General features: G+C 41.9%; 1 protein-coding gene and 1 long non-coding RNA gene across 6 annotated transcripts in view; one reads left to right on the forward strand and one right to left on the reverse strand.

Moving 5' to 3' along the window:
• VWDE (von Willebrand factor D and EGF domains) overlaps positions 1–15,904 on the forward strand; it is a 72,523-nt gene that overhangs the window by 29,609 nt on the left and 27,010 nt on the right. For all 5 annotated transcript variants that reach the window (XR_016442301.1, XM_090046900.1, XM_090046901.1 and 2 more), the window contains 6 exons: positions 1,111–1,384; positions 6,934–7,142; positions 7,588–8,576; positions 10,650–10,786; positions 15,176–15,331; positions 15,467–15,571. Coding sequence is in view for 4 of the 5 variants with exons in the window: in XM_090046900.1 (XP_089903026.1) it covers positions 1,111–1,384; positions 6,934–7,142; positions 7,588–8,576; positions 10,650–10,786; positions 15,176–15,331; positions 15,467–15,571 (1,870 nt within the window). In the remaining variant the exon portion in view is untranslated. The remainder of the gene's footprint in view (positions 1–1,110; positions 1,385–6,933; positions 7,143–7,587; positions 8,577–10,649; positions 10,787–15,175; positions 15,332–15,466; positions 15,572–15,904) is intronic.
• LOC149864843 (uncharacterized) lies at positions 1,189–10,755 on the reverse strand. The gene is made up of 3 exons (XR_016442302.1): positions 10,627–10,755; positions 1,413–1,467; positions 1,189–1,313 (listed from the first exon to the last, which is right to left on the reverse strand). It is a non-coding gene; the product is annotated as an uncharacterized LOC149864843 (long non-coding RNA).

Raw genomic sequence — 15,904 nt, forward strand, 5'->3', positions numbered from 1 at the left:
CAATAAAGAATTCAGTCCTGGAACCTGTATGCAGCACCTTTACTCTCCGTGAGCATTTTAACCACTAAATTACTGAGCCTTTTTTCACTGATTGAGCCTTTTTTTCATTGATTTATAGTGACATTGCCATGGTGAAAGCATGCTGCCTTATCTGAAAGAGAACTGTTGTTAGGAAAAAAGGTGCAGCTACTTTATTTACAAGTGGAAACAAGTACAGTTTCCATTTGTAACAAGTGGAAATAACAAGTGAGGTTCTTATTTCACAACCATTAGCTAAATCTATCTAATCCCAGTAATGTAGTAGCCATGTGTCTGCCTGGTCATTGTATGTATAGAAAAAAAAATCACCATGCTCCTATTAAGTCTCATACACTGTTCTCAGATTCCATTAAGTTCTAGACAGTTTTACATTTTTTACTTTGGGTTGCTAGTAAAAAAACCCTGGGGGGGAGGGGGGCAGGGAAATCACTATTTATGCTTAACATAAATTCTAAGTTCTAACTCTCCATGAACATGCACATATTCTGCTTCTGTAGTTTAATCTAGATAGGTTTATGATCCTCAAAGCCACTTTTCTAAAAGATATGTATACCCTTCAGTAATGCCCACAATTCATCATTCAGCCTCCTTCTATTTCACCTGTGTATATTTAACCCTTTAGGGGCATGCTAAGTGCTCCCATATTAAAGAGTTAGAAGTGTTTGTCGGCATTGCCATCTTCTGCTGTTACCCACTCATGTCTTCTTGACTCTTTTACCACACACACACACACCAGTCCCCCACTCCTATTCTGCTTTCCATCCTACTTTCTTATAGGAAATTGTTCCACTCCTCATGGATTCACCCTTTTTCTTAATTTCTGCCTGCTCTGATTTGCAGCTATCACCAGGTAATAAGTGAAAATGCTGATTGTCTAGATTAAGATTATTTTGGGGAGGGGGGTGTATAACATTTGCCTTTCTTAGTGCAACTGAAAAAAATATACCACATGCCAATAAAATATTATAAAATTTTGTATTTAACTGAGAAAAGTTAATAATACAGTATGTTACTCCTTTTTATTATAATTTTAGATGATGATAATATCACTCAATTTTATTTTTATTTCAGACAGTATGATAATTTTAAAACAGGAACATTTGTGCTCTATAAGAGTACATCTCGGGATTTTGAAGTTCATGTGCGCCAGTGGGACTGTGGAAGCCTTCACTACCCAGCATCATGTAATTGTGGTTTTGTTGCCAGAGAAGAAAGTGACATAATTGCGTTTGACATGTGCAATGGTCAGCTACATGAGTCTCAGCCACATTTATCTGTAAAAAGTAGAGACAAAAGAAGAAGAAATGTCAGGATCATGGAATCCTATCTAGGAAGAAAAGTCACGGTATGTAGTAAATGTTATTTGTTCTCACCTTATTTATCTTAGCAAGCACTTCTGCCTCTTCCTGCTAATTTCAGATGCAAGGCCTGTAGTGTTTTTTTTAAGTTAAAAAACAAGATAAAACATGTTTTACAAATATAATTCCATTGAATCAAAGGAGCATACTTTACTCACAGAACACATGTATAATTCCCACAACCGTTCCTCAAAAACGTGTGCAGACCAAAACATCTTTGCACCTCATTATTAACATTTCAAGTAGTCTGGCAAGATAACAGTTTTAATAAATTAGGGACTGAGACCAATATTATCAAATAAAGGTGTAAATTATCTATAGGACATGCCTAACTAAAATTATTTTGGTTTTCAAAAGACTAAGCTCTGGCTCTTCTCTTAACTTTAGTGTACCAGACACCCCATGATCATAGTAAAGTATCAGAAAAAATTTTTATGTAGATCCTACATATAGAAGCTAATGAGGAGCCTAATTTTCCAAAATCTCTTGTCTACACACTGATTTATACATGCAGTGCCATACAAGACGTGTTCATGTGGTCAACTAGACATGCCAAAATTATCAATTAGAAACTAAACTAAAAATTGTGTGGAGGAGTTTTCCCTAAAAAATATAACCTTAAAATCATTTATTTAATTTTTCTGAAGCTTTTTTCTTTATGTATTGAATGCTGGTAAGGGCAAGCCCAAAAGAAGCAGAATTCTTATATAATAAAGGGCGCAGTCCATCTGTCTGTAATGCTCTTGGAGTACTCTGACTGATTAGTGAAACAACCAATCAGAGTGCAAAGCGCCACCATGATGGCAGGGATGGAGCGGGGGGTGGGGGGTGAGGCCTGTACCACAGCACTCTACCGCCTCCGAGAAACAGGGCTGTGCGGTGGGGAGGAGGTAAGGCCAGTGCTGCTGGAGGCAGCAGCAGTTCAGGTGCTGGTGGAAGGGGATGGAGGGGTAAGCTTCCCTCCCCCCCTGCTCCTGGGAGGTGGTACTGGTATGGTGTGGTGGGTGGTGGCACTCCATCCCCACTTGCCTTCCCTTTCCTCCACCCCATCATTCTTGATGGGCAATTCACTAGCATAAAAATTGAATGTTAAACCTGCCCTCTTAAATCACTCTTTTAGTATGAAAGACAAGCATAAAAACAAACACATCTTTTGAAGTGGCTGTGGTAACCAACATCAAAACTCCTTAAACGCTTAGCACTTATATCAGGAGCCCAAATGTTAATTAGGTACACACCAAGAAATCTCTGAGACAGAAATGTATCATTTTGCAGTTAAGAAAACAGAAGCGCACACAAGTTATGTTACTTGAGTTTTCCACTCATTCCTGTCATTTGCTCTAATCTGCATAGTGAATCAAAGTCATGACTTCCTCCAGACACTAACCTCTTCAATCATTGTTTCTCAGAAGAGTAAAACTTGGGTTCTTTTTTTGTTTGTTTTTTGCAGTATGCTTGCAAAATTTCTCTTTTTCTCTTGTATAGAGCTTACAAAACAAATGGGTTTAACATAATATGATTGTATCCTTTACATGCTTGCTACAATTTAAATATCACCTTAATTTTCTAACACAACATTTCCAGTTTCAATTAGCAGGTAAAGTGTTCTGAGCTGCAAACGTGTGGGTAAAATGTCATTTTTTCAATAAACTGCCTGTTCAAACATGCAGTTACATCTATCCAGAAATATTCATTCTTAAAATACATGACACTTCATTTTTCACATAAATGACAAAGATGCTTGAACTAAAAATGTAGGCTGCCTATGTACATGCTTGGGGTGGGGGGGAGGCAGAGGTGGCATTTTCATAGATTTCATAGACATTAGGGCTGGAAGGGACCTCGGGAGATCATCGAGTCCAGCCCCCTGCCCAAAGGGCAGGAAGTCAGCTGGGGTCATAGGATCCCAGCAAGATAAGCATCCAATTTACTCTTGAAGGTGTTCAATGTAGGTGCTTGAACCACCTCCGCTGGCAGACTGTTCCAGACCTTGGGGGCTCAGACAGTAAAGAAATTCTTCCTTATGTCCACCCTGAAACAGTCTTGCAGGAGTTTGTGACCGTTCGACCTCGTCATCCCTTGGGGCGCTCTGGTGAACAGACGTTTCCCCAGATCCTGGTGTTCACCCCTGATAAACTTATAGGTGGCCATCAGATCACCCCTGAGCCTGCGCTTTTCCAGGCTAAAGAGTCCCATGGCTCTCAGCCTGTCATCGTAAGATCTGTTTTCCTGACCTCTGATCATACGCATGGCTCTCCTCTGGACTCTCTCAAGCTTCTCCACATCCTTTTTGAATTGTGGAGCCCAAAACTGGACGCAGTACTCCAGCTGCGGCCTCACCAAGGCCAAGTACAAGGGGAGAATGACGTCCCGGGATTTGCTCGAGAAGCATCTATGGATGCACGCCAACATTTTGGTCACTTTACTAGCCACAGCATCGCATTGCAGGCTCATGTTCATCTTGTGGTCAATGATGACCCCCAAGTCTCTTTCTTCTGTAGTGCTAACCAACGTAGCACTGCCGAGCCTATAAGGGTGCTGCAGGTTTTTCCTTCCAAGGTGGAGAACCTTGCATTTTTCGGTGTTAAACACCATGAGGTTCTCGTCTGCCCATTTGCTGAGCTTGTCCAGGTCAGCCTGGATCACCCGCCTGTCCTCTGGTGTGGATGCTTTGCCCCAAAGTTTGGTGTCATCGGCGAACTTGGCCAGTCCACTCCTGACTCCAATGTCCACTCCTGGACATTTGATTAAACTGGCTCCCAGACAGCTACTCTAATACTCTAATGAAAATGGCTCACCACCATGCATATTAAAGACCCCCCCCACACACACACATACACATTTCAAAATGGCAGTTAGGGTGCTTTAACTAAAGCTCATTCAACAAGCTTTAGTTAAAGCAGCCCTGTGGCAATTTTGAAATGTGGTGGGCTTAATACTCATGCTGCTAAGACAATGCTGGAGTATTCTAATTAGAATGCTAAGGAGCATGTCTATAGGCACCAATAATAGCTCTTAAAGATTCTTGGGAAGTATTTTTAAACATATAGGCTCTGGTTCTCAGGTAGTAAAGATAACTTTGTGTGATATAACCAGCAGATAAGCAAGCTACAAGATGAATGTGTGATACCTTTATTACATGTCCCCCTATTGCAAACCTGCCGGCAGTATTGACATGTATTATTAACATTTCCTTATCTGCTATCTTCACTACCTGAGAAGCTGAGCCTAAATGTTTAAGAATACTTCCCAAGAATCTTTAAGAGCTATTATTGGTACCTATAGGCATTCTTCTTAGCATGTAGGTTAGCAAAATGTGGCCCGCAGGCCAGATATGGCCCACAGGGGCTCTGTCTAGTCAATGGCAGGTCCTGCCTGGCCCAGGCTCCACCTGGCTGTGGTGCGTCCTGCTGCCTCTTGGGCATGCAGCGGGGCTGGGGCAGCTCTGCAGCTGGACTGCCTTTCTAGGCAGTCCAGGCAACAATGGTTCCTTCTGGCTGCTGCTGTTACTGGCCCCAGCTCTGTGGTACCAGGGGGGACTTGTACACAAAACCCCAACCCAGTGCACCCCGCAACTGCTCCAGACTCACCCATCCACACTCAGTGGCAGTAGCAGCAGCCAGGCAAAAAGTGTTGCTTGGCATAGGGAGAAAGCAGCCCCTCCCCGTTGCCACTGCTGGGCAGTTCTTAGTATAGCCTCCCAGATCCCACGCCATGCCAGGCTGCCCTGCAGCTGCTCTGCACTGTCACCGCTGCCTCTCTGGGCAGCCCAGAGGCATCTGTGATGGTGGCAGAGCTGCAGGGCAGCCCAGCAGAGTATGGGCTTTGGGTGGCTGCACCAAGAACTGCCCAGGAATGGCGAAGGGGATGGGCTGATTTTCCCCTGTGCCGAGCAACAGTTTCTGCCTGGCACCGGCAGTGCCACTGGTGCTGAGCCTGGACGGTGAGTCTGGAGCAGGCGCAGGTCCCCACCCGTACCACAGGGCTGTAGTCAGCAGTGATGGCAGCTGGAAGGAACTGCCACTGCCTGAGCTGCCTAGAGGCAGTTCCACTGCAGAGCTACCCCAGCCCTGCTACGTGCCCAGGGGGCATCAAGACGCACCTTGGCTGGATGGTATGGACTAGTGCAGGGTGGGCTGGGGCTGCACGCTGTTGGTGGTGGTGGTGGAGTGCCACAGGGTGCATGGGCACCAGGCTGTTATAGGGTGGGGAAGATGCTGACCAGTTATGGGGGGCTCCCATGCACACCCCACCATACCCTCAAATCCTTCCCCACAAACCCCACAGCCACATTGTTCCCCACACAATCACACCCCACAAACACTGCATACACATACCCACCTGCCTCTGGGGGGAGCCCTGCTCACGGCTACATGCAAATACCCCACCACACATGCGCACCCACACACCCCACAGCAATCCTCCTCCTCCACACATACCCCCAACACCCTTTCCCACACCCCCTCCCCACACATTCACATCCCCTCCACGAATCCCATACCCTCCCACAACCACCCACAATATACAAGAGTAAGACTTCATTTTCAGCTGTTGGGATTTTTTATCGGGGATTTTGCAGTTTTTAAATAGGGAACACAAGAATTCCTGCTAGTGAGGCAAATGGCAGGACCCAGGCAGAGGAGCCTGCTTAGGGCTGGTACCCAGGAGCCAACTGGCAGTCAAAAGAGGTGGCTGACCTCCTGGACACTTGGGGGCTAGGAGGACATGCTTTGACAGTGCAAAGCAGGCCACCACACTGAGAAAATCTTCCAGGCAATAGCTGCCCAGATGGCTGGGCGGTCGCACATGTGGCAGTAGTACCACACAAAGGCCAGCAGGTCAGCTACAGCCCAGTGGAAGCTGGCCCAGAGATGCAGAAGCCGCTGTTGTGGCTGTGCAGTCCCTATCCAGATCTGGCAAGTGCACAGCCATGGGGCCACGTGCTGTCTCAGGTGGCAGTAGGTCATAGCTAGCCAGGCAGCAGCCCCCACTGCCAGACTGCTGCAGTGGATAGAAGGTGCAGGGAACTCTCAGTTAGGGCTGCTTTAGCAGTCCAGCTGGCACAAGGGGTAGTGTCCCCAGATACCAACTGTCTGGATCTCAGAAGCTCCTGAGAGCAAGTACCCCTAAGCTGCTCGCCAGGGCAGCTTTTTTATACTGCTGGGGCCAGCACAGGGTAGGTTTTTATACTGCTGGATCTAGCACAGGTGCTGGCTCCAGGCTCTAACTCCCTCTGGCTGCAGATCCAGGAGAGGCTGGGCAGGGGTATTTTGCTCCAAGTGGCACAACTTGCTCCATACCAAAGTTCATGACCGGGCATATGTGCTGAGGCAAAAATCTTCAGCTCAAATTTGTGCTGCTTCTATTTGAGCTGCTGCAAGCACACATGCCTGCGTGTGTGGACACACCTGTAGAGTTAAATTGGAATTCCTAATAGACCCGGCAGTTACATATTTGTTTCCTTTGGTTTTTTTAATTTTGTACTAATTATTAACCATTTCTTTTTAATACAGTAACAGTATAAATTTATTTTTAGATCTCATTTTCTTCTGGAGCTTTCATTCGGGCTGATGTGAGTGAATGGGGAATGAGCATGACTCTCAGGGCACCCAGTTCAGACTATAAATATACCATGGGGCTTTGTGGTACATTTGATGGATATGCAGAGAATGACTACCACACTCGGAATGGGATGGAAATCAAAAAGGACTCTAATGCTCATCTTACCTTTATTAATGAATGGAGGTAACAAGTACATTTATTTCAATTAAATACCAAGCTCTTAAAGACATTTATTCATTTTCAGTTCAGTGTTTCCCCTACATGTCAAACTTGTCTTAGTTGATGTTCAGTTAAGGAAAGGAACAAATGCAACTTATTTTGTGGCAAATTGGAATTAAAATGATAAATTAATAACTGCTTATTAGTTGCTATTTAATATTTGCTTAAAGGGTATTTAACATGCTAATTAGGTGAACATAAACCAATACATTTATTCATGTATTTCAATTCTATAGCTGTAATTTATTCTCATGGTTTTGTAATTTATGTAGGACACTCAAATCTGTACAAGATTGATTTAAAGTATTAAAATCAGGGGTATAGACAGCAACCGTGAAATTCTAGAGAAAACTAAAAGAACTAAAATATAACAATTTGAAATGTTTTAGTTTCTCTTTTTCTTTTATAGAATTCCACCAGGGGACAGTTTTTTTGACAAAATACCAGCTTCTTTAACTTCATCCAAAAAAATACCTTTCTGTAGTTGTACAGTTGATGACAGTGATTTATATCAATCAATGAATAGGTTGAATTCTGTTTCTCAAGCAGAATTTGCTTCATCTTGCAAAGAAAATGAAAATGTCAGGTTTCCCTCTTTGATACCAGGACTGGATGTCACTACTGAGTATGTTGGCCCTGCTGATCTTCTCAGGGACTTAAGCAGACATACATTTGCACATGAAAAAGCTTCTTTGGAACTTCTGTTAGGAGATGACCAATTTCAAACCAAATTTCAAATAGCACCTATAGCAGAAGAAGTTGTCTCTACAAATGTAAAGGGAGACATTGAAATGGAAAAACAAGGAGTATCGAGCTTGGAAACTCAAAGACACACACAGGCATTTAGCAGCCAAGTCTACAACAGACAACCTGTTGGAAGTAGATGGAAGCGCCAGCATTATTATGAATACCTTCCAGTATTCCCATACCAGAGTCTTAGCCAAACAGACGTAGAAGGTTTTAGCTATTTTTTTCCAGAAGATCACACAACTAAGATGCACCAACATTTTTTGCCTTCTTGGCCCACACCTTCTGGCCTCACTGAATCCAGTGCTTTGGAGTTGTGCCAGCAAACAATAGCTAACTCCAGCATAGGAAGATCTTGTGCTGCTCTTCTTGACAGGAGGATAGAAGATACAGTAGATATGTGTGTAAAAGATTTATTGCTGAAGGATGATCTCAGCTGGGCAGAAGCAGGTGTGGCCTTGTTAGAGAATGAATGTGAAAAGAGAATTTTGGAAGAAATAAATTACAACACACAAGAATTTCAGGAGTCAGTTGAGGACCTTCTCTTAGCATTAAAATGCCCCAATCTCTGTAGTGGTAATGGAGAATGTGTAGAATGGGGCTGTGCATGTTTCCAAGGCTTTAGCTCCTATGATTGCAGCTTTTTGTCTGGTAAGTGGGACTGTGCAATACAATCTATTTAAGTAGGATTCTTGTTTTTCTTTTGCCTTGTCAGTTTGTATCCCTACACTGTTTCTACTCATTGTCCATCAGCTTTTTTTCCAATTTAAAAAACATATTTGTTATCTATTCTTGTTTCCCAAGGACAAGCCTTAGGGTAAAGTTATGTTTTACACTTGTAGCATATTAAGCATTCACACATTAAAGCTCTAACTCACACTAAGAGCCTCTGAGCATCTAAACATTATGCTACTTCAGGTGAGATTTAACTCTGATTCTACCTAGCTTCTGTTAGGGTAACATCAGTATGCCCCATGGAGATAAGCAATTTGCAGACCTCCAGCATCCTCAGATGCACTGTTCCCAGCCCCTCCTCCTCCCCTCCAACTCAGAGCAAAGATAGAAGCCAGGTGTCCTCTAGTGGCAAGTCAAAGCAATGCCAGCAAGAAACTGTATTAACATGTGACTGCTCACAGGACATGCTAACTTCAACACTGCTTAACATGACACAGATTTAGTATGGTCTAAGTGTATCTTTTCCCTTAGAGTCAATTTCTGATATGTTCGATTTAAAAAGACTTACCACTCAGTGAATTTATAGTGCGCACTGCTAGCATGTTTTATATAATATATATTGTATAGTGTCTCCTGTTAAAGATATAGCCGTCTTATACATCCGTTCCTATTCTCTACTTCCCAAAGGGCCTGTAAAGAATTCTTGCATCAAATATTAATGCAAATTAATAATCAAATATTAATTTGATGCAAGAATGTTTAATTTACTTCCATAAATGCAAACCATTTAGGAGCAAGTCTTCTATATTGAAAAGAAAACAAGTAGATTAGAATGGTAGAATGGGCTACAGATAATGTTGGCCAAATCTTTTCCATGAGGAATAAAAAGGTATTTTATTTTATTTTCAGTTAATTTATTTTATTTAAAAATTCACCTGTACTTAAAAAAGTAAAACCTCAAAAACTGAAATGCATCATTTCAGGTCAAATAAATATTCTGTTACAAGCAAGAGCTGCAGATTTAAACAAAACATTTCAAATGACCTTAAAATAAATTGGGAGGGAGGGAAGGAGATTTTCTTCATCAAAAAAGTTTCCATTTTAAGCTAAAACATTTTCTTATAATATTATTTTCAGCTATCAAACATTATCCAAACAACTCTAGCTATAGACTCCTTTCTACTTCCATTCTTTCTAGGGCTAAAAGCAGAAACTGCTTTTGTCCCAAGATAAATCATTTTATTCAGGACAGTGAAATTGTTCAGATAGCCATGTTTTTTGTCCCAGGATAAATTCTAAAAAGATTCATAGGATAATAAGTACTATCAGTTTATCATGGGACATTGGAAAGTGCATCTAAAAGGTTATCCCAGGATTTCATAATTGAATCAATAGCAAAAAAGTATCTGTGTATCCCTGTTCTGCCACTCGCAAAACTCTGATTAGAAGGGCAATGTGTATACACACTGATCCTGAGATATTTTTATTCTAGGACAAACACAGGCACAAGTTGTCCTGGGACAAATGCATCATCTTCCTAGCCTAGTCGTACCATTTAAGTCCTTATTCTCATTTATATTTTATGCTGCTAGACTACTGTAAAAAAGTGATCTAACTAGATCAAACCCAACATATTTTCAGATACATTTTAGTAATATGAATTGTCCTTCTCTCCCCAGCTGTATTTCCTAAAGTATAACTAATCTGAGAAGTTTTGAATTTTAACATCATGAAGTGTTCCAGTTAGCTGCTTTCTGTGACTGGACTAGTAACTTTCATCTAGCAGACATACTGTATTTATGTATCTCTCTCCGGTATCTGCTAGTATTATGCAGTATTATGGTCTTTTAAAAATTGTATCTGAAGTCTCTCCAAACTATTTTGAAAAACAAAATGAAAATTTCAGATACTGAAGACATACCATGCCAGACAATATTATTTCATTTCTCTTCTAAAATATAAAGAGACAGCTATATCTATTACATAATTTTAAAGTATGATAATTTGTTGATTTACATTTTCTAACCTTTTCCAACCTTTACTTCGAAGATCAGATTCCAGAAATCACAGAGCTGGAGAATGATGGATTGTGTGACATTCGACAGTATGACTGCACATCTGTGAGAGCTTTCGGCCAGGGATTCAGAGAGTCAACAAGTCTGAAATGTGAAATTATCAAATTGCAGGTAGATCAGTTGGACACCAACACCAGATTTAAGTTGTCCAAAGTGCTGTGGTTAATTTCTCATCTTGTGGTCAAAATACAGGACATTTCTTTTAATGCATGTATGGCTCATCCCTGCACTAGCTGAAAGAAAGGGCACTCAGCGCTTCACAGCAGGCACTCATCTCCTTGCAGGTTTGCCATTTTCTCAGTGGAAGAGAAAAGTAAAGCATAAAAGGGTTGTTTAACAGCTGAGAGAGGAGCTAAAAACGCACAGCAGTCAGTTATCAAACCAGCATGTGGAGATAGGATCCTATATAAGCACAACCCTAAAGATGGTCATAAAGAAAGGTGCTTATAGGGGCTGAAATTCCATTATTTGGAGGAAAAGGCAGAGATTCTTTAAGTCTGCTATGACTAGAAATGGACACTGTCAAACAAAGTGGATCAGCTGTACTGGGATATGTCCTGGCACAGCTGATGCATTTCATTGGATGAAATGCATATTACCTTTCGTCACACCCATTGATGAGGCCAAAAGGCAGCGTATTCTCCTGGGACATGAGGGGCCTTATGCTTCATGCTCGGGAATTCCTGCACAAAATAGGCCCCTCAAGCCCTGGGAGCACCTGCCTGCAAAGGTGGGTTGAGGTGGAACACAAACACAAAATTGGAGGCCTTCTTCCCCATGGGACCTGGGCTGCAGGGTGGGGAGGTGGGCCCTTTCCTATCCTTGTGCTGGTGGGGGGAGGTTGGGTGGACCCTGCCAGGCTGGGGGTGGGGAAGCACATGCCTGTGTCTCCCTGCTCACCATATCCCCTTCCCCCCTACGGCCAAATGTACACACACACACACACCCGTGCACACTGACAGGTGCTCACTCTACTCTCACTCACTTTCTGCACATGGGCATATAGACACAAACAGACTTTCCCTAACATGAACAGAGACACGCACATGGGATGCATACGCACACACAGAGACAGACAGAGACACATTCACACCCAGACACACACCTTCCCCCTCACTGGACCTTTCCCCTCCCCTGCTCTCGATCCCCCTGAGGCAGCCCCCACCCCCGCCACCCACCCCCCTATGAGCTGCCCACAGCTGTGTCTAGTTCCCTGCCCAGCCCCTATTAGACTTACCTGCAGGGAGCTGCTGCCTAGCCGTATCCTCTGCTGCCACACAGATGCACAGGGCCCAGCCAGGTTGAACCAGGAGTGCTGCATCTCTGTGGGCGGGCAGCGGTGCTAGGAAGGGTGGCTAGGGAGAGCCAAGATGAATTTTAGGGTAGCCATAGCTTCCCAAGGCCCCCCCAGTGCCCAGAGAGGTACAACACGGCACTCCCAGCCTGGCCTGGCCCCAGTCCTGCCCTCTCATCCCATTGGTGAAGGGGGCCTGCTCCCAGCTTGCAGGGAAGCAAATGTAAAAACCACATTTTTAAACTTGGCACAGTTTTTGTGTCTCTGCTGGGAGACGAAACCCAGACCAAGCACTCCTAGGGATCAGGGACTTGATTCTTCACAAGAATTCCTTTAGGTTGAGGGGGGCAATCCTGCATTGGGCCCTGGGACCAACTGCCTGAACAGGACCAGCCCTCTGAGAAATGTTTATGGTAGCACAAAGGCAGCGTCTTTTTCCATCCCACAACTAACTCAGGATTGGAAATTGAGAATTATGTCCCATAAACTAATACAGTGATGGAAGAAATTTAGATAGAATTTAGGTTCAGTTACCTAGGCTGGCCTTTGTCTAAAAGAGCTGATTAATTTACAGATATTGGAAACCCTGAATAATTTAAGATGCAATTAAGAATTAGCCTCTTGACCTTGGATAAAAAACTAAGAAAGCCCTGAAGTAAAATTTCTTTTTATTAATGTAGGTTTTTGCTTGTAGTACGTTCAGCAGGAAACGTTCATTATTGAGGCAAGAAACCTTTACTCAACTAGTTTCTACAGTTGCTAAGATTATTTTGACAGATTAGACAATGCAAGCTATTGATTTTTCTTGTGCACAACATGGATCCACTCATCTGCAAGTTGGGTTGAAATGAGAAAGTTGAGAATAAATTTATACTCCATTAGGTTAAAAACCCTACAGATCAATCTCCCAGTGATGCAATTATTGGGAATTCGCTTATCACAGTTTGAAATGTCTCACTTTCATCTCTTGGCAAGGTTTTCTGTTATAACACTCGCTGTGGTTGCACACTTGGTTACCAGCTACAAAAACTTTATGGTTAATCACTTTTATTGACAATCCTATCACTGAATATAGCCAAGTCAGAAAATGAGTAGCACTGTTACTATCTGCACAGGACAGAATTTGATGAGGAAGCAGAAAATATCAAGTACTGACATGTTTTACTTTTAGAGATGTATGTACTTATAATTACACTGCTGTAAATCAAGACTAACCCACTAATGTAAGAAGAATTACAGCTGTGTAAGAGTGGTACATTAGATTCAGCCCTGAAGTAGCTTGGGACAGACCTCTTTACTACATGCATCAGAGAAGGATCATTTTAGGAGATAGTTTTTAATGGAAAATATATACATTAGAACATTCCATGTGTCAAGCCCCAGCAGGGCACTTCTGGGAAGGCATCAGCTTTTACTTTGGCCCAGGAGTTGTGCAAGGGTGGCAAACATAGCCAGCAAGTCTATCATTACACAGATTGAATAGCAAAATCTATTCAGATTATGTGGGAGATGAGAAAGTTTAGCCAAATGAAGCCATATAGAGAAGAAAATTCAGTCAGGTTTGCACAAAGCTGCACATGCATTCATGCAATGTTTGAAAAATGCTTTGAATAGTAGGCCTGTACAAAGCAGGCAGTATTTGCTTCAGATTCAGATTTGACTGGTTTGGAGGGACAGCAATTCGATTTGGAGATTCGAATCACTATCCTGATTCAGTTTGGCCAGTTCAGATCTGGAGATTCAGTGCTGCTTTGGAGATTTGGCCACAGACTAAATGGGCAGCAGTTCTCACCACGCTGGGCACAGCTGCCTCCAGCTGGTAAGTCTGTTGTGTCCCACCTTTCTGAGTCCCGCACCTCCCACCTCAGCTGGACAGTTTGTCCCAGCCCCAAATCCCTCTCTCCCCAACACCCTTTTTCTTCCCCCTCTGTGCACCACAACAGACTTACCAGCTGGAGGCAGCTGTGTCCAGCCTGGTGAGGATTGCTGCTTGTTTAGTCTATGGCCAAATCTCTGAATTGGGCCGAATCTTTTCCGAATTGATTTGGAGGCTTCTGATTTGATTCAGAGCTTTTAATTGGTCTCCTGATTCAATTTGAATTCAGAGATTCAGTCGCTGAATCAGGCTGAATCTCCTCTGTGTCAAATCAGCTACAGAAGCTTCGCAAAGCCCTAGACACTTGACCTTTTAATTATCTTTTTTTTTTTTATTTTAGTATGTTTTTATAGCAAATGAATACCTAGAAATCCCCAAGGTTAGTAACAAAAAACTACTGGGGAAAATGGCTATTTCACATTTCAAAGGTTATGAGGTTAAATATTATGAATATTATATTTTAATCAATATTTCCATTGATTTTTCCTTCAATGCAATTATAGGTGAATACCTTCTTGCTCATTTAGTTTTTTTTTAAAGGAAGAGAAGAAAGAAAATAAAATGCTTAATATCTGAACCAAAACTATTCACATGTGAAAACAGGCAGTTAAAAAATTACCAGATCAATTTAACTTCCATTTGATGCTTACATAGACAGTCTTGGCAGAAAAAGCATGGCTGCCTAAATAGTGAAATTATATTTGATAAAAGAGTAATTTTTTATGGGATTCTAGTATTATTGTGAGAACTAAAACAAAAATAAGGTCTTCTCCCCTGGAAAAGGAAAGAAAACCTTTAGAGTAATTTGGATATAGTATGAGTCATCTCTTTCAGTTTATCTAATTAGATATACATATATATAATTAAGTCTTGTAATGTATCTAATGAATATATATGTATGTAATTATGTGTCTATACATACATACATGATATGTTATAAGACACTTGTTAATCTAGTTGTAAGAATCTGTATATGTATATACCCCCTACCCCTCCAGTATATCTACTAGAGAATGCCCCCTGCTAGCATGATCTTCTCATGGCCAGTTACCCCAGGTTTAGGGCCATTATCCTTTGGCAATGCAGTGTAAAATGACTACACTGCAGGGATGAGTTTGTGCCTATAGTTCCAAATTAGCACTTCTAATTTGGCATAAAAGAGTTCAGCTGAACTATATTCTTAAATAAATTATAAAACATGGTGCATTCCAAAGTAGCTCATAAAAGATGTTTTCGAGTTCTTTGTACCATAGCATACAATACATATTTTCTCCAAGGGTGTTTTCAGAATACCTTGAACTGAAATTGGATTTTTCCTCCTTGAATTTAGTACAGCCATAGCAAATGGATCTTTGGAGAGCCTGTATTTATGCCAGCTGCCTTCCAAAACACGGGGACTGTTGATTGCCAACTACCAACTGATGGTCAGCAATCTGATGTCATGGATCTGGTTGATGAGAAACCCATGGCAAGGTGGCAGATTAAGGTACCCACAACACTTTTTAACATTGACTTAAAGAAATAATTATTATGAAAATTGTTTTATATGCTGCCATGTGCAAACAGAATCCTTTACCAAAGATATCTTATAACTTACTGCACTACTACGGTACATTTACAGATTTCTAATGATGGATTCACTTATAGCAACCCCAAAATAATGACATTATTTGATGGAGTTTGTCAAATATGTGACCTGAGGACAGATGGGTTATGTACATTAAAGGTATCTGTTTCTTTATTATTTATATATTGAAAATATACATCTTTGGATACTAATATGAAGATTGTCTGAATTCTTGGTAATCAAGAATTTTACTTACATGGCCTGTTAGAGTATATAGCCTGCTTTTCTTATATCCAGTAGGCATTTTCATAAAGTAATAGAAAAGTAGCCCTCAGGAGGTCATCTGGTCCAACCCACTGCTCAAAGCTGCATCATTCCTGTCTAAACCATTCCAGTCAAGTGTCTGTCTAACATACCTTAAAAACTTGCAGAGATTCCACAGCCTCTCTGAGTAGCCTGTTCCATTGGCTAGTAAGGCTGTGCGAAGCTTCA

This window comes from Crocodylus siamensis, chromosome 5 (genome assembly GCF_052110815.1).
Source record: "Crocodylus siamensis isolate JL-2025a chromosome 5, ASM5211081v1, whole genome shotgun sequence".
NCBI lineage: Eukaryota > Metazoa > Chordata > Crocodylia > Crocodylidae > Crocodylus > Crocodylus siamensis.